This window comes from Aegilops tauschii, chromosome 4 (assembly GCF_002575655.3).
Source record: "Aegilops tauschii subsp. strangulata cultivar AL8/78 chromosome 4, Aet v6.0, whole genome shotgun sequence".
NCBI classification, from domain to species: Eukaryota; Viridiplantae; Streptophyta; class Magnoliopsida; order Poales; family Poaceae; genus Aegilops; species Aegilops tauschii.
In genome coordinates this window covers 89,828,837-89,852,739 of record NC_053038.3, presented here as the reverse complement: position 1 = coordinate 89,852,739, position 23,903 = coordinate 89,828,837, and the positions used below count along the sequence as shown (strand labels likewise).

The 23,903-nt window shown below is 46.2% G+C and overlaps 1 protein-coding gene across 1 annotated transcript; it reads right to left on the bottom strand.

Annotated features, from left to right (window-relative positions):
* Positions 1-10,599: 10,599 nt before the first annotated feature.
* Positions 10,600-12,993, bottom strand: LOC109745643 (probable LRR receptor-like serine/threonine-protein kinase RKF3). The gene has a single exon (XM_020304755.4). It carries the CDS (start codon positions 12,648-12,650, stop codon positions 10,752-10,754), a length of 1,899 nt encoding a protein of 632 aa, XP_020160344.1. The 5' UTR covers positions 12,651-12,993; the 3' UTR covers positions 10,600-10,751.
* Between the last annotated feature and the right edge of the window lie 10,910 nt (positions 12,994-23,903).

Sequence of the window (23,903 nt, the reverse complement as noted above, 5' to 3'; positions counted from 1 at the left end):
ACCTAAATATGGGTTGAGCAACATCATGAGATCCAATATCTCTCCCTCCAGTGGCGGAGCTAGCGAATTGCTAAAGCCCGGGCACATTGTAAGCTAAAGTATATTTTGGCCTTCTAAAAATCACAAGTATCACATATCTGATCTATCACAAAATGCTCAATTCTGAAATTTGAACTAACATAATTTGAATCAACACAATCAATGTTAAATTGCATAATTTTTTATTAAATTGCAGAGAGTGACTCGCCTAATTATTGTGTGTCGCGGTAGCCCTCTTTGACGATTTGGTGCTAGTCGCCTCTTGGTCACGGCTTTGTGTTGCTCGAACACGTGGCAGTGCTGCTGGCACGGCTATTGCGAATGTCGAAGAGCCACCGTCCGCCGGTGCTGGAATGGAATTTCCATTGGAGGAGCTGCCGCCTGGGCGCCTGCACTTTCGATCGTACGTGACCCTCGCCCGCCTTGCCCGACGGAGTAGTGGCCCCGCCGCGCGCCAACACTCTTGCGGCTCACCGTTCATAGATGACCTCCGGCAGTCCGCCCTCCACCTCCCCCTGTTGCCAGATCGTCGTCGAGAACGGAGTATCGAGCTAGGGTTTGGGCGTGCCGCGCGAGCGCCCGTTCTCATCTCCCCGAGTCCGTGGTCTCTGCTCGACAGGCAACAAATCGATTGATTCGTCTCCTAATTTTCTTGAGTTGGTTGTAGCCCATGTTAGGAAAGGGTGCATGACCTCCTGGCTGTTCTAAGAAAGGCCCATAGACAAGAAAATGACCACACTGGCCCAGTTATAGAGCAGTTTTCCTGTTTCCAGCGTATTTTCATGAGTTTTCAGTGTATATGAGCAACTTTTGCGATTCTTGCGGCTTCGGGAGCTCACGGACGTTTTGGAAAGTGGCGGCATCGAACCCGGGCACGTGCCCAGGGTGCCCGGACGGTAAAACCGCCCTTGTCTCCCTCTCTCCCTCCCTGAAGGAAGAAAAGAGGATAATGTTCCTCTCATTCAGGACAAATTCATACCCTATCTAGTTTCTCAAAAGTAGGATTAGCAAGATTGTTAGCCCAGGTGAATTTTCTCCCATTTAGAGGCAATTCTCTCAAGACAGCATGCTCAATTATACCATAAAAAACAAAACTCCAATTACAAGTTTCATTGGGTTTATTTTTCCAGAATTACTTCTAATGAGATGAAAATCCCCATCTACCACACTTTTTTTAGAGAAGGAGGATGACCCCCCGGCCTCTGCATCTGGGAGATGCATACGGCCACTTTATTGATTATTCTCGAGGACCTTACAAAGTATTACAACAATGTGCCTGAATCCACCATCTTGGCAACACATGCCGCTACTCCTATCCAAAATGATGAAGGGGTGCTAGCTGGGCCACTACCCAAACCACTCACCTAAGCCTAACATCAAAAGCCGGAAGCCGAAACATATCCGGAAGCCCCAGCCGAGCCACATACCGGGTCTGGGGCACAATCCGGTCAGACGCACTCGTGTGTCATCGCCGCCATCTTCCACAGGTCCGTCTTCAGATCATATTGAGGCTTCTACCTTGTCTGGCCACTCTGCCATCGACGTCACCATGACGCCAGACAGCAACCTCCTCCTACGCGAGTCCATCTCCGTGCATCGGACGCCGAGTCTCCACAGCGCCATGCCGCCGATATCCGCCGCCATCGATGTGTGAGATGAAGCACCGCTCCACCATCCCCCAGCCAGCACTTACTCCAAAACGATGCCCCCAGGAGGGAAAGCGATAAAACGCCATCATCGTCCGATCCGGAAGACCCAGATCTAGGGTTTCCCCCAGAGCATCCCGAGCCTGATGATGCAGACTGCAACGACGATGCCTCGACAAGGGAACGACATCTAAGACGCCGCCATCGTCCGCCATGACCGTAGTCGGCGCGATTTTCATCAGCAGTTGCTCCACCAGACGTGCGCCGACGACGTCGCTGGTCCCTTCAACCGGAGCAAACTCCAAAACAATGCCCTAAAGAGGGACTACGACGCAAAAGCGCTGCTGAAAGATCGTGGATGTCGCCTAGAGGGGGGTGAATAGGCGCTTTAAAATAATTATGGTTTAGGCTTGAACAAATGCGGAATAAACCTAACGGTTAATTTGACAAGCACAAAACCTAAAACAACTAGGCTCACCTATGTGCACCAACAACTTATGCTAAGCAAGGTAAACAACTAAGTGATAGCAAGATATATGACAAGAAACAATATGGCTATCACAAAGTAAAGTGCATAAGTAAAGGGCTCGGGTAAGAGATAACCGAGGCACGCGGAGACGATGATGTATCCCGAAGTTCACACCCTTGCGGATGCTAATCTCCGTTTGGAGCAGTGTGGAGGCACAATGCTCCCCAAGAAGCCACTAGGGCCACCGTAATCTCCTCACGCCCTCGCACAATGCAAGATGCCGTGATTCCACTAAGGGACCCTTGAGGGCGGTCACCAAACCCGTACAAATGGCAACCCTTGGGTGCGGTCACCGAACCCGTACACTTTGGCAACCCTTGGGGGCGGTCACCGGTACCCGTCAAATTGCTCGGGGCGATCTCCACAACCTAATCGGAGACCCCGACGCTTGCCCGGAGCTTTACACCACAATGATTGAGCTCCGAACACCACCAACCGTCTAGGGCGCCCAAGCACCCAAGAGGAACAAGCTCAAGGGCACCAAGCACCCAAGAGTAATAAGCTTCTCAACTTGTAACTTCCACGTATCACCATGGAGAACTCAAACCGATGCACCAAATGCAATGGCAAGGGCACACGGAGTGCCCAAGTCCTTCTCTCTCAAATCCCACCGAAGCAACTCATGCTAGGGAGGAAAAAGAGAGGAAGAACAAGAAGGAGAACACCAAGAACTCCAAGATCTAGATCCAAGGGGTTCCCCTCACATAGAGGAGAAAGTGATTGGTGGAAATGTGGATCTAGATCTCCTCTCTCTTTTCCCTCAAAAACTAGCAAGAATCCATGGAGGGATTGAGAGTTAGCAAGCTCGAAGAAGGTCAACAATGGGGGAAGAACACGAGCTCAAGAGATAAGGTTCATTGGGGAAGAAGACCCCCTTTTATAGGAGGGGGAAAATCCAACCGTTATGTGCTGAGCCCGCACACGAGCGGTACTACCGCTCCACGAGCGGTACTACCGCTCGGGCGGAAGAAGTAGGGAAACTGATCAACAAAACATGAACCTTGGGGCGGTAGTACCGCTTATAAGCAGTACTACCGCTCACCCCAGCGGCACTACCGTGGAGTCTGGAGGGCAGGAGAGTGACAGACTCGAGCGGTACTGCCGCCCTACTGCCCCTGCGAAGTACCGCACTATCCGACACGAAAAATGACCCCTCGAGTCGACGCGGTAGGGGCCTGGTACCGTAGCGGTACTACTGTTGAGGACCCACCAGCGGTACTACCGCTACGGAGCGGTACTGCCGCTTGTGACCCCTAAGCGGTACTACCGCTGGGTACTGCGGTACTACCGCTGGGACCATCCTAAAGCCACTTCCACGAAAACAAGAATACTCCACGGGAAACCAAAACTGCCATAACTTCTGCATATGAGCTCTGAATTGAGCAAACTCAAGCTTGTTGGATACAAGACGACGAGTAGCATCAAAACAGCGACATCATAGAAGATGAGGCAAGGAAGGTATGCCAACAAATAGAGGAGTGAAACCTCCAACCGAGAAGAACCGGCATAACCTTCCAACATCGAAAACATCATAGAAGATGCGAGTGAACTCCGTTTTCGATGAACTCGAGCTTGTCATCAAGATGACCATAAGCTCCAAAACTCACAAAGAGAAAAACCAAACAAGAACCAAGAAAGATGATGCAAGGATGCAATGGTTTGAGCTCTCTACGAATGATACGATCAAGCTACTCATCGAGAGCCCCCCTTGATAGTACGGCAATCGATCCTATAACCCGGTCTCCCAACTACCATCATGAGACCGGTAAAATAGAAAACCTATCAAGGGCAAACCTTTGCCTTGCACATGGTCCACTTGAGCTAGATGATGACGATCTTGACTCCCTCAAGTTGGACCACCTTTCTTGGTTGCGTTGGCTCGATGAAGACTAGTTGATTGCTCCCCCATACTCCACTATGGGTGAGCCACTCTTCCGCACATCTTCACAAGTCCATTGTCACCACAATGGACGGCAAGCTTCAAGCATTTGATCTCTTCATGATGCTTCACTTGAACTTGCACACCGCAACATCTTCACAAGTCCATTGTCACCACAATGGACGGCAAGCTTCAAGCATTTGATCTCTTCATGATGCTTCACTTGAACTTGCACACCGCAAACTAACCCCACAAAGAACTCTCACAAAGATCATGGGTTAGTACACAAAGCGTAATTGACAATGCTTACCACACCATGGGATCGCTTGACCCCTCTCGGTACATCTTCTACGCTTTGTGAGTTGATCAAGTTGATTCACTCTTGACTTAGTCTTGATCAACCTTGAATCTTTTCAACTCTCTTCATTTGGATGATGTCTTGAAGATATACATGAATGATCACACAATCTTCTTCTCCAAGACATGCTTGCAATAAGCTCAACTCTCACATGACCAATCTTTGGATAATTCCTTAATAACACCTTGGTCACCACATAAACTCCTTGAAACCAACACATGAACTTCAAGAAATGCCTATGGACAAATCCTTCAAATATAACTCAAGGCAACCATTAGTCCATACAGATTGTCATCAATTACCAAAACCAAACATGGGGGCACCGCATGTTCTTTCAACCTGGCCCTCGGCGAGAGGAGGGACGGGGCCAACCCGTCCTGACGAGTCCGTGATGAAGGTGACGGACCCGAGTACGAAGATCTGACCCAACATGCAAAACTCGTGGTTGAACGCGGATCACATCTGGACCCTAGCCCCAACTAGCACAACACCTGCCTAGTGCGCCATTGTCAGTGTGAAAATCCGGCAGACCTTCCGACAAGGTGTTGCGTGCAGCCGGAAGATCAAGATGGGAAATATAGGGACATAAAGTTTACACATGTTCAGTCCCTCTCGGTAGAGGTAAAACACTACTTCCTGCTTGTGTTCATTAATTGATGGAGGTGTACAAAGTACAATGATGATCGTCGGTGTAGGTGTATCGAGAGGTGGTGATTAAAATGGGTGATGCCCAGCCTCGTCTTATAAAAGAGGATGATCCTTAAGGTTACATGGAAAACCTATTCGACTAAGGTGGTTTATGGAGGAGAGCTCATGCCCAATGCCTTTAGCGCCCGATAGGCGCTCTGGCGCTGGCGCGCGGCTAAGTGGTCGCTACCCAATAGCACTTGATCGCTTGGTCGCCAGATCTGGTTGCTTGCCAGCCCATTTTTTGTCGCCCACGTCGTTTTCTCGGGTCGCTTGTTAACTTTTTTAAAAGAAATGAGAAAATGTTCATGCATTTACAAAAAGGTTCATAAATTTTTGAAGGTGTTCACTGATTCGAAACAATGTTCGAAGTTTAAAAAAGTGCATGAATTTGAAAAACAATTCAAAGATTTGGAAATAGTTCATGCATTCAAAAAAAGTTCACAAATTTGGAAAAAAAATTTGTGAATTTGAAAAGAGTTTTTGGATTTGAAAAAAAGTTTGCGGATTTAAAAAAAATGAATATGTGAAAAGTTCACGGGTTTCAAAAATATTCTTAAATCTGAATGGGTTCTGCGGATTCGACAAAAGTTTGTGGATTTAGAAAAAGGTTGGGAATTTACAAGTTTGCGGGTTTCAAAAAAGTTTACAAATCTGTAAATAGTTTGTGGGGTCTGCAAATTTAAAAAAAGTTCATGGAATTCAAAAAATATGAATTTAGAAAATTCACAAAATTCAAAGAAGTTCATGAATTGGAAAAAGGTTCATAGGTCTCCAAAATATAAACAAATTTGAAAATAGTTTGTGGGTTCTGCAGTTCAAATTAAGTTCATGAATTAAAAAATCACGAATTTCAAAATAATTAATGAATTTTAAAAATAATGGATTTCAAAAGTGTTCACGAATTCAATATTTTTTTATGAATTAGTAATTTTTTTAATTTGAAAAGTTCACGAATTGAAAAAGAAAAGAGAAAAATAAATAGTAAAAAAGAAAACCGAACGAAACCCGTCCTAGAAAAACCTGGAGAAAACCGCCTAGAAAAATCAATCAAACCATCCCAAAACCCATAAGAAAATAAATGAACGATTAACGTGATTATTATGCAGACGAAAAAGAATTAAGCTAAATGGCCGGCCCATTACAACAAAACTCGCTTCAGGTACCACGGGTACATGGCATCGTCAGATAACCTTTCGCCCACCATGCCCGAGCTCGTTGAACATCTGAACTAGTAATTCGAGCGTGCCGTTGCACACTTTTGAGTTGAAGTTGTGCGCTCGTTTCCACCAGCTTTATCTTAGGAAAAAAGAAAAAAAATCATGTCCATCTAAAAAAACATTTCCTCACCTTCATCTAAAAAAACTCTCACCCCATCTAAAAGAACAATGAAAACCTTTCTAAGAAACCTCATCTCCATCTAATTGTCCATTTTTTTGCTCCTCGTGTCGCCCCTTCTTTCCCCTTGATGGGTTTAATTGTCCATTTTTTTGCTCCTCATTGTCTTTCTCTCTTCTTCTTCCTCCTCTTGCTCCACTTGTGTGAACTCTAGTTGTCACTACCGGCCAATCGGCCTTGTTATCATCAACGAGGTTAGGTATTAGAGGCACACGTCGATCTACCGAAAATCAAACAATCACAGCTAATCGAGATTTGTTAACAAGCATCAGACTTGGTGCAAGTGAAGTGTGAACCAACTCCAAATTGGATTACACAGGGAATTTGGATAATTCACTGCTTTATAACAAAATAATGTATAAGATGAGGAATTCGACCTCAAACCTTCAATTTATGAAATGTTCGAACAACAAACTTGGTACAAACATAAATCAAGAAAACAGATATGGAATGTAGATTTAGGCTGTAAGAAATAGTTGCCAGCTCTACAATACTTGCCCGGGCGTACTACTACATCATACTTCCTATCTAGACAAATCTAAGACAAGTAATTCGGGACGGAGGTAATATTACATAGTACTAGCAACATGCCGACCATGTAGCCTTAATTCAAACTACTAATAAAGGTTGGCTGATTCCACACAGGTACAACAAAGAGTCAAGAGGTTATCCCGAATTAAACAGATCCATCACCCAAACAGCATGGGAGACCATCATCAGGGAGGAAGCTCTGTGTTGAGGAGCAGCACAAGCAGAGCGTGTTGCTCACCCAGCACGTTGTGATTTACTCCCAATATTCATTTTCCAAGAACGTACCTGCCAGCAAACGCAACATCACATCGCAGCTTATGTACTCACGCCAGTTACAAGAGTAGTGTTTCCTATTTGGAAAAGAATGGCAAATACAGGCCTGGTTTGGTAGCACAGTTTTTTTTAAACCACAGTACTCCAGAACTTAGGTATTCCAACGCGCAGGAAATGAGTACTTCGATTTTTCAAAACTGTCATTTTTAACAGTTTTGGTAATGCTACCCAAGTGTTTGGCCGGCATACACTTGGCCGGCATTGTCTTGCCGTAATTTTGACCGACAGATACGCATGGATGACAACTAGACCTAACTCAGCTACACCTAACGAGCTACATGACCCGATTAATCAGCGTGTGGTAACAACCACTGGCTGCATGCATCCTCGCCATGCACGATGTCAACACATCCTCATCTAGATGTTAGGATCCGTAGCAGTCTACAACTATCCCTTCTATGTCTCTCCCTGCCTCCTGCACTTCTACAAAGGATGTGAAGGAAGTGTACCCTACCTCCTGCATTTCTACGAAGGATGTGAAGTATGTGTGCACGCGATGATTGAGGGCTCCGGGGGGAAGAGGAAATTCAGCAGCTGCGTATGGATAGCTGATCGCTGACCTGGAAAGTTGCGGAAGCGATTGATCGTACCGCACTATGCGCGCATGGAATTTGCTAATGCCTGATGGGCCCGATTGACCGGGTGTCTCTCCTAGAAAAACCAATCTACTTACTGATTGGATACCTGATACCTCACTCCAAAAAATTATGCTAATGGGTTTGCAGGTGACATGGCGGCCGGAAGAAGATGGATGGACTCGCTAGAAACAATAGCAGGGGAGCAACAAGGAGGCGCTCGCATTTCTCGGTTTAGAAAAAAGAGGCCAGGGCCTCTTTTTGAAATACAGCAGAAAAACCACGATTTCATGAATACTACGGTTTATAATGTCAGATGTGTATAGTCCCTTTTCGGTATATCCCCATTGTATAAGGGGTTTTCTGCATTTTACCATACCTGTATATGTAATGGCCTTTGACCCTCAGGAAATACTAGTTGCTGTTCATCTAACATGGTATCAGATGCTAGGTTAGCCTCTCCCCCGCACGATGCAACTCCGTGCGTGCTCCATCCTCATCGCCGCTAGGCTCCGTCTCTAGTCTCCGGCTGTCGTCTTCTTCGCCTCGTCCTCGTCAGGACCAGCGTCCCGCTGTTCGTCTCCTCTCGAGCAGGTGCTCTCGTGCTCGATTTGGCTGCAGCTCGAGGCTTCTCTGCTTCTCAGGCAGATTCGTGCGGGAGGCCGGCCTCCTCTGCTTCTCCTTGTCACCACATAAACTCCTTGAAACCAACACATGAACTTCAAGAAATGCCTATGGACAAATCCTTCAAATACAACTCAAGGCAACCATTAGTCCATAGAGATTGTCATCAATTACCAAAACCAAACATGGGGGCACCGCATGTTCTTTCAGCCGCCATCGCTCGATCCCAAGGAGATCTAGGGTTTCCCCCGTAGTTGCCCGCGCTGTCAAGGGCCAGACAAGGGTAGAATCCCGCGGATCTGCCCAGCTGCCGACAAGTCGCACCCACCACCATGCCGACGGCCGACCAGCGATCAATCCCGCCGCGCCGCCGCGAACCGATCCGGTCACGCCGCCGCCGTCCCTAGCGGCCGCAACGCACCAGATCGCAAGGCCTCCTGCCGCTGGGAATCGACGTCGCCGAGGCGCCGCCACCACCCGCCGTGGCGACCGGCCCGGCGGCGCCGGCCCCACCCGAGCGAGAGGGCCCGAGTCCCCGCCGCCGTCGGCGACGGCTAGGCTTCGCCTGGCCGCGCCCTTGGGCGGCGACGAGAGAGGAGGAGGAGTGGGGGAGGTTCGGCGGCGATGGGATCTGGGGCCTCCCGGTCGCCCACGCGGGGGGCGGCTCGGGAGGGAGACGTACGGGATGGGTGCTCGCCGGTCGCCCATCTACCACACATGGTAGAGGATTATCATGATACACTCTCGCTAACTCTGTTAAGAAAGCATCTTTACCATCTAACTGAGCATCACCATACACAGTAATCAAATTCACAAGGATCCTAACAAAGCATACTCCAACTTCAACTTGGGTCACATCCAATGTCACTGTTAACCCAACCAGTATTCCTCCTGATCTACCTCTTGAGGAGACCAGCTCCAAATAAAATTTCTCCCTCCACATAAATTATGTAATTATTTTTTAGTGTAATCAGCTTTAAAGGTTTCCTGTAAACCAATAAAATCATTTTTTCCTTTCAAAAATAAAATCTCTGACAAATCTTTTTTTAACATCTTGACCAACCCCCCTTACATTCCAAAACAAACCTTTTTAAACATCTTGACAAATCCCCCTTGCATTCCAAAACATAGCCATCATCAATTATCAAAATAAATAAATTTAGTTCTTTTTCTATTCTTCTTAATCCCACCAATAAAAATAATGTGCTTCACATAGCCAATAGCTGGTGAGCCACCTTCTTTTTTCCTTCCACTAGAAAAATATTTTTCAAGTGGTCATGATAATCCTCTTCAACTTCAGCATCTAAATGATCATTATCAGAACAGAGCTTGGGAATATCAGTACCTCCAGTGTCAACAGGGCCTGGAGAACTAGGTTCCTAGATATCTTTTTTATCAGCTATATTTTGAATATAAAAATCTTTCCTGAGTTGTTCCATTTTCTCAATATAATTTCCAAATTATGCTCAACCATCTCAATAGAACAACCCAGATCAATACCCACCACATCAGACATATGTAAAAGATAAAACTTATCATTAGTAGAAGGGCTATAAGAAGAATTACCATAATCATTCTTATCAGCAACTCTCTCTTTAGCCAAATCCTCCACTCTAACATCATCTTTCTGTTTATGCTACAGAGAAGTACAGACTTCTCTTTAGAATGCAATATCATATAAGCTAATCGAATCAATGGAACATCACCTTGTTCTTCCAACTGAATGATTGTCCTAATATGGAACTATAGGTACCTTTGAACCGCAGAGCACAAATAGCTTCTTCAAGTAACAATTGTAATATACTCCCTCCGTCCCAAAATAAGTGTCTTAAGGTTAGTACAAAGACACTTATTTTGGGACGGAGGGAGTATATCACAGGACAAAGGATCACTAAGCTTTCAATATATCATCTCCAAAATCTCAAAAAAAAAGAAGCTTCCATCAATTACTAAGCTGCATATGTAGCAAAGATAAACAACATTATATATGTTTAAAAGAATTGAACTGTCACGCAGAATCATATATTTCCTGTGAGAGCAAAAATACATGTTATCATCTACAATAGCTGCCTGCAATGTGTAATCCAAGAAATAAAATCAAGCTAACAAAACAAAGATGATAGACATTAAATTGCAACTGTGAAACAAAATGTTATGTTTCCTTTGGAGATTCCGGTGTAGCATCCTCGTCTCTATGAATAAAAGACCGGAAGCCAGAGGGACTGAACAGCTGACCTGAGCCGGTGCTGCTGCTCACTGACCTCTCAATATCGGCCAGGTTTGCAACAACAGGGAGAGGCCTGTCCGGAATGATTAAAGGCCCTGGTGCTGAATCTGCTTCTAGTATCTTCACCACTTGCTCCATTGTTGGCCTGGCATGCAGCTGCGGATGTGTGCAGAGTGCCGCGACAAGCACATACTTCTCCATGACCTTAGTAGGACCAGGTTCAGCCATTCCTTCCTGGATCACATCCAGCGTCTTCCCCCTCCGCACCAACGACCAAGCCCAATCAGCAAGCACGAAGCTCTCTCCCTCACTGAGAGACATGAATGCTCTCTTCCCACTCATAAGCTCAAGAAGCACAACTCCGAAGCTGTAGACATCACTCTTCTCAGTTAACTGGCCATAGAGGGCATACTCTGGAGCGACATATCCCATTGTGCCAGCAACCCTTGTGCTCACGTGTGTCATCCCTTCTGGCGCAAACTTGGCCAATCCAAAATCGGCCACCTTCGCCTCAAAATCGTCATCAAGCAAGATGTTGCTTGCCTTGATGTCCCTGTGAATGATGGCTGGCTGTGTGCCACGGTGCAGGTAGGACAGGCCCCGTGCCATCCCAATGGCAATCCTCTGCCTCACTGGCCACGCCATCTGGCACTCCCCGGCGCCGAAGAGGTGGTCGTGGAGGCTGCCATTATGCATGAGGTCGCACACAATCATCCGCTGGTGGCCCTCTCTCTGCGTGGCGGCGATGCAGTAGCCACGGAGCGCGACCAGGTTGACATGGCGCACGCTGGCCACCACTTCCACCTCATGCGCGAACGCGGCATCCCCGGCTGCCGAGCAGTTCTTGAAGCGCTTCACTGCCACCTCTGCGCCATCCGGGAGCACCCCCTTGTACACATTTCCGAACCCGCCGCGGCCGATGATGCTGTCTCTAGCAAAGCTCCCCGTGGCCATCTTGATGTCGTCGTAGGTGAACTTGAGCAAGGTGGTGCTGGCGGTGATGGACTCCATGGCATGCGAGCGCTTGCTCCTACTGTCAGCAGCCAGTGCGGCAGCGGCAGCCCGCCTCCGGCGTCGCCGCACAAAGAAGCACGAACCAGCCGCGGCGGCAACTAGCAGTACAAAGGCGACACATCCGAAGACGACGCCGTAGAGCCAGGCAGGGGCGCCGGACCCTTTGGAGGGTTCAGAGTTGGCCTTAAGGAGGTAGAGGCAGTTGGCTGTGTCCGGGTCGTCGGGGCCGCGTAGGCTGGCCGCGGCGCCGGTGTATATGAAGGGGTACTGGACGCAGCCGGTGACATTGTTTCCCCCGTCGGGGGATCCAGGTAGGAGGTAGGCTGCAGCCGTCTTGCTGAGCGAGGTCGTGCAGGTGGTGCAGACCGGAACGGCGCCGAGCTCGCGGTAGCAGCTGGCGTTGATGTCCCTGCGGGCGGAGGCAGGCACTCGGGCGTCGAAATCCGCTCGCGTGGAGATGTTGGCGCATCCAGGAGCGGAGAGGAGCGCATCGATGCCCGCGAGGCCGCAGGCATCGGGCGGAGGGAGCGGAAAGGGGAGCGCGTCGCGGAGCGGCGGGAGGCAGGAGGAGGAGGCGGGGACGAGGAAGGAGCCAGTGGCGGCGAGGTGGAGGGAGAGGAGGAGCCTGACGGACTGGAGCGCGAAGGCGCAGCGGGAGGCGTCGTCGGAGGGGAGCGGCGGAGCGAGGAAGGGGCGCAGAGCGGTGAAGTTTAGCGGGCACTGCTGCGGCGGCGTTGTGGGCTGGGCGAGGAGCGTGGCGGGGAAGAGGATGGAGAAGGCGAGGAGGAGGAGGGAGAGACGGCGGGACATGGGTGGGGACGGTGGTCGGGGATCAGGAAGGAGGAGAAGGCGGAGGAGGTTTGACCATCGATTTGGGAAGGAGATGGGGAACGGCCGGCCACGGGGATGGATGTTCGACCACCACCCACCCAACCACCCCACCAGCCGCCTTTCTCCAGCTCCTTCAGCGTCAATCGGTCTTGGCTTTTCCCTGTTGTGGGCACGGAGGGTGGGTGGGGTCGTGATACGCGCTGCCTCTGGAGCGGCGGCGGCGAACCCAGTCCGCTGGTTCCAGGAGCCAGCACGCAGGCTGGTCGGCGCCGCAGCTCGCAGCACCTTCCTCCGGCTCGAGCATGAAGTTATCGTATTTGCAGCCTTTATTCGTAACTGGTTAAATGCCCGTGCGATTGCAACGGATATAAAATACGTGGGTGGTTGTAAGAGCATTTCCAATAGCATGTGTATATTTGATGTCTATATATTCATATAGACAATGGTCTAGAAAGATTCCCTCATATACACGTCCAGTTTTGCATCAGAACGTCTATATACAGGCACCATGACAGGTGGGCCGTCGCTGGGGAGAGGAAGAAATCATGACTACAACTGAGTTTAGACGATGCCTTCACATTGTCCAGGCGTGGACATTGTCGAGGTCGATTTAGAGGATGTGTATATTTGGACGACCATATAGACAAGCTGTTGGACACCCATTTCGGCTCACGTCGTGGAAAACAAGTATAGACATCCATATAGACAAGCTATTGGAGATGCTCTAAGATATTAATTATAAATATATAAATTAAATTAAAGCATCCCACTGCTTATCCCTAAAACGAACGCTGTATTCGTCAGTGAAGAGTGATATGGGAGCCAGTCATCCAACCATATTCACGTCTTCAAAATGAATTTGATTAAATTTTATAATTTTCATCTAAAATGGGCCACATACATTACATTTTGGCATATTTCATTAAAAAAGTGTCTGGACCCTAACCGACTCCCATGCTCTACTCCTTCTCGGCAGAGTCTGCACTTGTCTGTCGTCAATGGATGTGAGGTTGATGATGGATGTGTACGGGCCGTCCTCGTCACCGTACCAATGCGAACGAAGCCTAGTTGGTGGCGTGAACGTCGCGCAGCTGCAGACGTTCTCATTCGCGATTGCTGTGCCGCGACTCCTGTGGTAGCCGGCGTGTGTGCTCCCTTTAGTAATCCGGTAAAAAGGCAGAAAGGATTCTCGTCTTTTTTCCCAACAGGTGACCCTACGTTATCACGAACCCACGAGAGAAAGGCATCCTTGAAGTTAGAGGTTTCTACCATGTTTTTGCAAGGTATTAATTCCAGCTAGCTTTTGACCGGATCAGAATAAAGTTGACACTTAAAACACTTATAATAAAAATAGACATGGGTATGAGGACTTGTTTTTACAATCATATATTTGTGAATGAGATCATCATGATATTGAATTGTGCCCTGCCCTGGAAGTCATCCATCGAGATGTGCTTGCAACATATCGAAATGGGGGGCGTGTCCAAATTACGTCTTGACCGGCACACATCTTGCATCAAGAGTCAGTTGTCCAACCAAAAGGCCCTATCCGTCGCACGGGGTTACCCGGTAATTAAGATAGGAAATCAGACAAAAATATTGGGCGTTTAATGACTACACCTCTTGTATCACCAAGGGTGGGACCGTGTTACTGTACTAAACATTTCTGTCACTGGTGTTCAGAAAGAATAACACTTCACGATCTCCATGCCCTTAGCCTCTCCGTGGCTCGCTCTCCATGATCCTGGGTACCTGCAGGGACGAAGAACGCGAACGAGACAACTATTGAGCAACTTTTATGTTACACATATGGGACATTAATTCAAAGTACTTCCATCAACCCCTTCAACAAATACATTGGGTTGTAGGGCTATGCTTCAACCCATGACCTTACCGAACTATTCACACATGGAGATCAGCTCACCAGGAGAAACCATTGAAGAACACATCATGAAGATTGACTGGTTGATAATATGTCTTACAACAGTTGCCAGATGTGGTACACGATTACAAAGTATGGCTAGTCGGATGAGTGCTATGGTGGTGGAGATGGTGGCGGCTATGGAGATGGGAAATGGAGGCGGATAGAGTTGTTGATGAAGTTGAAGGTCTCAACGATGGTTTGCGGCTTCTGTGTAACTCTTTTGGTGTGGGGCCCTTTATAAAGTTTGTTAAGGTGGACCAGGTGACACCTCTTGCACTCCATACGACCGCGCATACGAGCGCGCGTGGTTGTAATGCCGTCTTTTGCTCTGTTTCCTCTAGTGCACTTCTACTCCTGTAGGAGTTGTTGTATTTTCCCGAAGAGGAAACATGATGTAGCAGAACAGTAGACAGTATTTCTCTCAACTAAGAGCTAAGGTTTAATCGAACTAGTAGGAGTCTAGAACCTAGCAAGATAAACATCACCTGCACACAAACAAAATAAATACTTGCACCCAACTTGGCGAGGGGGTTGTCAATCCCCTAAGCTTGCTAGTTACAAAATGAAAACAAATAGTGATAGATTGTGATATGGCAAACAACAAAATAGTAAAAGAGCAAATAAAACAGCGCAAGTATTAATAGAGAATGGATCCGGGGGGCATAGGTTCACTAGTGACTTCTCTCTTGAAAGCAGGCAGTGGCATGGTAAACAAATTACTGTTGGGTAATTAACAGATAAGCAGCATACATAACTATGATCATTCATGGCATAATCTCGTATAGGCATCATGTCCGTGACAAGTAGACATGTCGTAATCCAACTGCATCTACTACCATTACTCCACCCCGAAACTACTATCCAACATGCATCTCAAGGTATTAAGTTTAATGAAAAACAGAGTAACACAGTAAGCAAGATGACATGATGTAGGCAGAAAGAAACCTAGCAATAAGATCAATCCCCGTCATTTTATCCTTAGTACCAACAACACATCATGTGCCTTCTCCCCATTCTGTCACTGAGATATAGATCACCGTAAGGTTGAACCCACCACTATCCACCCCTCCCTCTGAAGAATGACCCATCTATCTTGGCCAGAGAAGACAAATAACTCAAAAAACATACATATCTACTCAATCATACAACAAATAAACTTCAAAACATTCAATTATATTCAATGAACAATCTGATCACAAATTCACAAATCATCAGATCCCGACAAACACACCACAAGAATTACATCAGATTGATATCAGAGGAGATTGTTGTGTTGAAGATCCAAAAGAGAGAGAAAAGAAGCCATCTAGCTACTACTTCGGACCCGTAGCTCCTAAAGGAACTATTCACACATCATCATGAACGCAACAAGGTTGATGAAGAGGCCTCTGGTGATGGCTTACCCCTCCAGCAGAGCATCAGAACACGAGATGGGATCGCTTTGGAACAGAGGTTTGCGGCGGCGATAAAATTCTCTCGTCTGTCTCTCTGAGGGTTTTAGGAATTATGGAATTTATAGGCAGAGGAATTAGGTCAAACGGAGTAGCAGGGGCCCTACTGGCCTGAATGGCGCCACTAGGGGGTAGGCCGCACCCCTGGGCTTGTGGGCCCCTCATCCATCTTCTAGTCCTCTCCTGAAGCTTTTAGGGTTTCTTATTTTCCATAAAAAATCATTGTAAATTTTCATCGTGTTTGGATCTTCCTAGGTATGGATTTTCTGCAAAATTAAAAACATGAAGAAACAAGAACGAGCACTGGGCACTAAATTAATAAATTAGTCCAAAAATAATATAAAAAGCATAAAAGATGATATTATAATAGCATTTAACAATAAAAAATTATAGATACATTTGAGACGTATCATGTGCCTATAACTGGCCAAACCTCGGGCCGGGCCGGGCCTAGCCAAGCCCAACGCAAAAACCCAGGCCCGGGCCCAGCCCGGCCTGACCATCAGGCCTGGTTTTTGGGCCCAAGCCCGGCACGCACGCGTAAAAGCCCGCCGAGCCCCTTCAGGAAATCGCGAAAACGACGGGCCCGAGCCCAGGCCAGACCCGACCTTCGGGCTCAAAAGCTAGGCATCTAGGCCTGGAGCAGCGTCGGGCCAGGCCGGGCTGTTCGGGCTGGGCTGCCCATGGCTAGGACTACATGCGCCTCCCACTTAATCTCCTCTTTACCCCTTTCCATGTATTACCTTGATTTCATCCATAAATACCCCATTTCCCGTGGCAACAAAACAAAGATAGGATATTTGGAATCATTTGCATTCATTAGTCATTAGTGACAATATCAGAGCGAATATCTCGGTTTTTATGAATACCTTGGTTTAAACTTGGGTTTGGTGAGCGTAAAAGTAACACTTGGTAACAAAAAAATGTATCAATTGCAATCATTATTTGAATAAATTTTATCATGTGTATTGGTGAGAAAGTCTTATCATAACCAACTCTCTCAATTTGTGAAGAACTCTTTCGCAACTAGCCTTGCATTATAGATAACTAGAAGATACCTCGCGCGTTGCGGCGGGAATCCTCGATAACTTATATGAAAATTTTGAGTTGAGAAGCAAAGGAAAGTTATCAACAAAAAAAGTAAAATAAATGGAAGTTTAACATGCATAGTGTAATAGTTGCAATATGAAATGTCTTCTGTTTTTATTAATTCTCAATGTATTATGTTATATCCAGGAATCATCGGGTGATCAAACAGAGGTACCAATCCGCATAGATAACATTTTAATCATGAGAAAATGTATTATTATTTGCGATGGTTACACTGAGCAAACAAAATCAATAGAATAAGCCAAAGGGTAGATAAAACACATCATAAATAGGAGGTGAAGCGAGGAGACAAAGTGTTGATGACCCTTGTAGTTCCAATTGTGGTGACATGATATGACAAGTTCGCATGGGAAGGAAATACAGTTAGTCCAGATCAACTTATTGTTATTGGATATGATATAGGGGTTGTGTTGTGTTATAAAAATTGAGATGTATGCATGTATCAGTGCATTATTCATCTCCAATTTTTTTTTGAACAAATGACCTGTATAATCAAAGATAGTCGTAGGGTTTTTATGAACATAATCGACAGGTAAGAACAGTCTCACTTTGCAAGAACATAATCGATAGTTGATCATTTTATTCCGGGGTAAAAAAAAAGAACTATAGTCTATGACCCCAAAGAAAAATAACACATACTGGGCACATAACTAAGGAAACGAACATTACAAAGGGTACAATTGAAGATAGTTTATCCAGAGGATAAGAACAATTGCACCGTGTCTTTTTTTTTCCTGACCCTTTCTTATCCCGCTATGATTTTTTTTTTGAAGTACAATATATGATTCCAACTGAAAAGAAAACACACTGAGCACATCAGTAAAGAAATGAACACTACCAAGGGCAACCAAAGTGAGTTGATATCTGCGTACATATGACATAGATGTTAGAGCTTATTAGATGTAATGAAATGATCTACCCAGATTTGCAGGCATGAACAGATCACCTGGATAATGTAAGAGGCCATGCGAAATTGTAGAGTACACTGTTTGAGAATAAAATTGTCCATAACACTATCAGACTGAGAATAAATGGTCATAATCAGAGAAGGGAAAGAAACTAGACAACGTGACCATGAGGGCATCATACAGAATACTCCCTCTATTCCTAAATATTTGTCTTTCTAGAGATTTCAACAAGTGACTACATATGGAGCAAAATGAGTGAATATACACTCTAAAATATGCCTATATACATATGTATATGGTAGTTCATTTAAAATATCTAAAAAGACAAATATATAGGAACAGAGGGAGTATATGCAAATATTATTTACAATACAATTTGTTTGTCTACACTGTCCATAGCACCATCAGACTGAGAATAAATGGTCATAATCAGAGAAGGGAAAGAAATTAAACAACATGACCATTAGGGCATCATACAGAATATATGCAAATATTATTTACAATACAATTTGTTTGTCTGCACCTTGAATAATAAACACTCGTATTTAATCTTTCTCGGGTACATAACCTGTTCAACCTACATATCATCCAGATTACAAAACAATTTTGGCAATAGTTTGGAAGAGGTCCAACTCGAATTGCTGCTGGCTGGATCAAGACATAGGAAAATAAGAGAGGATAAATTTGCTTCTTGGATGTCTGCTTGATGGCCTACATCTAGGAGAGGAATAACTTAAAGGGTTGACGAGGAAAAGTAGGCATTGGAAACATACAAAGGAATCTTTGGATTCAAGATCCGAACTTGTATGCTCTTTCAATGGTTCTTCTACCCGTACAACATGTGGATGTGCCGTAGCTGTGTGAAGACCTGCTCCTGTACGGGATCAAAATCCAACCGATGAGGATAGAAATCGAGATGAAGATCAAGAGAGAGCCTGTAGATAGGGGAAGGAGGCCTCGTCCATCAGTCATCACGCTCGAGGAAGACAGTCATCGAGAAGCCCTAGCGGCGGAGGAACACCTCATTGTGGCTGGTTAAAGTAGACGTCGAGTTGTGTGGCCACCTGGCGGGGAAGGGAAACGACGTGTTCCCAAGGAAGGTCGTGCCCCTCGGTTACAAATTGTTGCGCCTCACGGTTGAAACAAAAAACAGCGAACGAGAGTGATTGTCACCAGAATACTAAACATTTTCCCAAGCGAGCGAGAAACTATCCTTTTATTATAGAGAGAGATTGAGCTTTGGAAATGAACCTTCTACGAATTAAATGGAAGTACATAGTGGATGGTAGCCTGAAGAACAAAGGAAGCAATGCGCTGGTAAAAAACCTTCGGGGCGGGGGGTGATATGCTAGCAAGCGATGCTACATGAACGTGGAGAAGAAAAGATAACGAAGAAATGATGTGACGTGGGTGAAATTTGCTGAGGTGGCTAGATGATGATGTGGATGGGCTGCATGTTGAGAGAATAAGTAGTAGTGGGGATCAATTTCTTAAGAATGTAAGATAAGATCACCATCCATATCCATTTTATTTTGAAGATCCATTTACATTTGAGTAGGTATCACACCCTTTGGAGGTTTAATCAAGTTCAAAACTTGATTCTTATATATGGACTCCATTTATGATTTTATGGTTATGAGCCATTTTTGAGCCGGGCGCCGCCATCGCTTCCTCTGTAGTGCATAGTTTTTCATCTTCCTCTGAGATGAATATTTCATTATGAAATTATTCAGGAGGTTCACTAATTCTTCCTATCCTACGCGGTTCAGTTACAACATTAACTGGAATTTACACAATGGTGTAGTAATTTATGGTTCAGCTATATGGACAATTTCTGAAACAAATTTTGATCAATCAGTCCATTTTACTTTTGCGAGAGATTCACTAATCTCATCAAGCTGTACTGTCCTCCCACTTAATTCTTTAACGAAAACTCCTTTTCGAGAAAGTGTCCATTTGTTTCGACAAACATTTTGTTATCGGACTTTAGGTAGAAGGAATACCCCATTGCTATTTTGGGATATCCTACAAAGTAACACTTGTTTGCTTTTAGGGTCAAGATTTGTTCTAAACATTTTACATAATTATCATTACCCCAAACTTTGAGATATAATATAATGGATCTCTTTCCATTCCATAACTCATATGGTCAGTTAGTCCTATTTTTGCCGGCTGTGTTAGTGTTCTTTTCTTTTAAACTCATTTTGAGTTCTTGTATCGTACTTCGTATTTGATGGGTACTCTGGTTAATAATATGATTGCATACATCATTTTGATGTAGAGGCCAGGACAATCCCCCTTTTCAAAAAAATAGTCACCTTTTGGCTTATTTGACACTCCCTCTTGGCATGCTTATTGACCATACGGTGGACAAGTAACTAAAGGAATGGTCGAAGATGTGCTGGCCAAGGAAATACTACAAACGAGGCTTATGCAACTTCAACCCACCGACACAAACATACGCGGATTTGTCTGCTTTTTGTCCGTTTGAGTTAGCGTTTTGGGCGGCGTCCGCTTCCGAGCGCATTTGGGTAGTCAGTGCACCCAACGCGCCGATGCATTTTCGTCTGCGTGGCCGGTATGCGGCCATGTTTTTGCTTATGCTTGTATACATATCAAAAAGATTGCCCAAAGTTTGCATAATTCAACCAAGTACAAATATCATAGTTTTACAAAAAAATATCATAGTTTACAAACCATTTTTTTAAATTGTGACAAATACATCTATGTGGTTGCCAAGGTGAGCCCACATATGCTCAACCAAATCATCTTGTAGTTGAATGTGAGTCGGCCAGTCATGCATTTGATGAGTGAAATTTAGTGAATTGTGCAAACGTTGCCGCTCCTTCATGCTCAGGCACAACATTTTCACCCTGAAATTGGGACCCCTGATCGAAGATTTCATCCTCATGCTCATCCTCTACGATAATGTTATGCATGATCACACAAGCAGTCATCACCTCCCACAACTTCTTCGTGCTCTAAGTACTAGCAGGATACCGAATGATGGTCCATCGAGATTGAAGAACACCAAAAACATGCTCCACATCCTTTTTACTCCCCTCGTAAAGGAATATAAGAGTGTTTAGATCACTACTTTAGTGATCTACAACCCCCTTATATTCCCTTACAGAGGGAGTACTTTCTAGCACTCTCTTGTGCTTGGGCAAATCTCTCTCTCTGCTCTACTATATATCGGGTTGGGGATTGTCTTGACAAGAGTAGTCTACTAAGGGTAGATACCACACTAGCTAGGTAGTATCGATTGTTGTAGTGGTGGCCATTGATCTCAACATTTACCTTTGGACGGCTGCCTTCTGCAAGCCTTGCGAACATCAAAGAGCGCTGAACCACGTTGATGTCATTGTGAGGGGGGTGGCGTGGATGCGGGTGTGCTTCGACGGCGGCGAAAACAGTCCACCAACTGTCGGGTGCGGCGTGTTGCTGGGGGTGAGTACGGGCGGCAGCCTGGGCAGCTGCCGGAACTGGTCAGCGGGGTGTCCGGGTGTGTTGGCTGTTGATGGGAAAGGGGGGATGACCAATATGCCACCGATTGGTGAGCCAGGGGGACAAGGGCGGGCGTTGCGCGCTGACACAAACCTGTCCCAAATTTGAGTCAGAAATGGGTCGCGTGTTGACAAAAAGCAAACACTCGTCCGTTTGCGTCGGTGCGTTGGGCCGCGGTTTCTGTCTGTTTCGATCGAAATGAACGCGCACAGACAGTTTGTGTCGACACATTGGAGTTGCCCTTATGCTTCCATCCGAAGCCACACGAGCAGAAGTAAACCAAGCGAGCCGGCCAGTTGATTCACGGGCCGGTGAAGGTGTGAGGAGAGGGCATGTGCATTGTGCAGCGCACGAGTGCACAAGCCATGCCGACTGGCGAGGCCGCGGCATACAAGAGCCGAGTAGGCATTCCAAGACACGACATCGTATACCATGGTCGTGAAGGCAGTTGAAACAGGTAGGTTTAGGGTTTTGTGTGGGGGTTGACATCCACCTCACGTCTCAATATATAGATGATCAGATTACAATTACATATGTATCCGTATACGTGTACAAGTACAATATATGAAAACTAGACCCTATTTTACATGCCCCTCAATCTGAAGTACATACAAGATTCAGATTGGTTCTGAAGCGGTCTAGCATCTGTCGAGTAGCGGGTTTAGTTAATACATCCGCTAGCCGATCATCTGTTGAAATGAACCAGACTTCCAATGCACCTGTAGCTACTCGTTCCCTCACAAAATGGAAATCAATCTCAATGTGTTTGGTCCGAGCATGAAACACTGGATTCGTCGTCAGGTAAGTTGCCCCTAAATTATCACACCACAATATGGGCGTGCACTGCTGTGTAACTCCAAGTTTTGTGAGAACCAAGTCTATCCAAATAGCTTTAGCCGCGCCATTGGCCAACGCCTTATACTCTGCCTCGGTGCTAGATCTCAAGATTGTAGGCTGCTTCTTTGAACTCCAAGATATAAGATTGGGTCCAACAAACACAGCAAAGCCACCAGTAGAACACTTGTCATCAACACAGCCTGCCCAGTCTGCATCGGTGAATATACTGACTCCAGTAAATCTGGACTTACGAATCCGTAGTCCTGTGTCTAGCGTACCTTTGACATACCTCAGAATACGCTTAACTGCTTCCCAATGAATCTCCGTAGGCTGAGACAGAAACTGACATACTTTGTTTACAACAAAGGAGATATCGGGACGAGTGAGTGTCAAATACTGAAGTGCTCCAACCACACTGCGGTACCTGAAAGAGTCATCAGTACCCAGTAGTGCACCACTGTGACGTGAGAGGCTCTCGGATGTAGCAAGCAGAGTGGAAGTGGACTTGCAGTTCTCCATGTTGACGCGATGAAGAAGATCAAGCGCATACTTTTTCTGCGTCAATGTCATGCCTCCTGAATGAAAGGACGCTTCCAATCCAAGGAAGTACTCCATCCGACCCAAGTCTTTGATGCGAAAACTAGCAGACAATGACTGAACAAGGCGATCCACCACAGCGGGGGTAGAACCAGCAATCACAATATCATCAACGTACACCAACATGTATATCTGAATAGCACCATGTGAAAAGATGAACAAGGACGTGTCTGCTTTGGAGGCAACAAAACCAAGCTGTGAGAGGCGCTTACTCAACCGAGCATACCAGGCACTAGGCGACTGCTTGAGCCCGTAGATGGACCTCTGAAGTTTGCAGACATGAGAGGGATAAATGGCATCCTCAAATCCAGGGGGCTGCTGCATATAGACATCTTCAGCCAAGTAACCATGTAGAAAGGCATTACTCACATCAATCTGTCAAAGGCTCCACCCACGAGACACAACGAGAGAGAGAACCAGGCGAACCATGGCAGGCTTCACCACTGGGCTGAAAGTATCTCCATAGTCTATCCCTTGCTATTGAGTAAAATCACGAGCAACAAGGCGACCTTTGTGCTTGTCGACAGATCCATCCGGACGATGCTTGGTCTTAAAAATCCACTTGCAGCCCATGACATTAACACCGGGAGGCCGAGGCACCAACACCCAGGTGTTGGTGTGACGAAGAGCAGCAAATTCCTGAGACATGGCGGCACGCCAAGCAGGTTCACCAAGAGCATCACGATGAGAACCCGGCTCGGCGAAAAATGCACGCCGACGGGAATCATACCGAACCGTGCCATCGGTGTAAGTCTTGTCCTTGCGCGTATGATCACAATGACGTGTGACCATGACATGCCCCGGAGCTGCATCGCCGGTAGAAGGTGGTGGCGGCGACGAGGACCCGGCCAGTGGTGTCGCGGCTGAGGACTCCTCAGCGACAGGCGACACGGGCCGG

What these genes read in the sequence shown, in the direction of transcription:
- LOC109745643 (XM_020304755.4), bottom strand. Translation starts at nt 12,650, where the DNA reads ATGTCCCGCCGTCTCTCCCTCCTCCTCCTCGCCTTCTCCATCCTCTTC.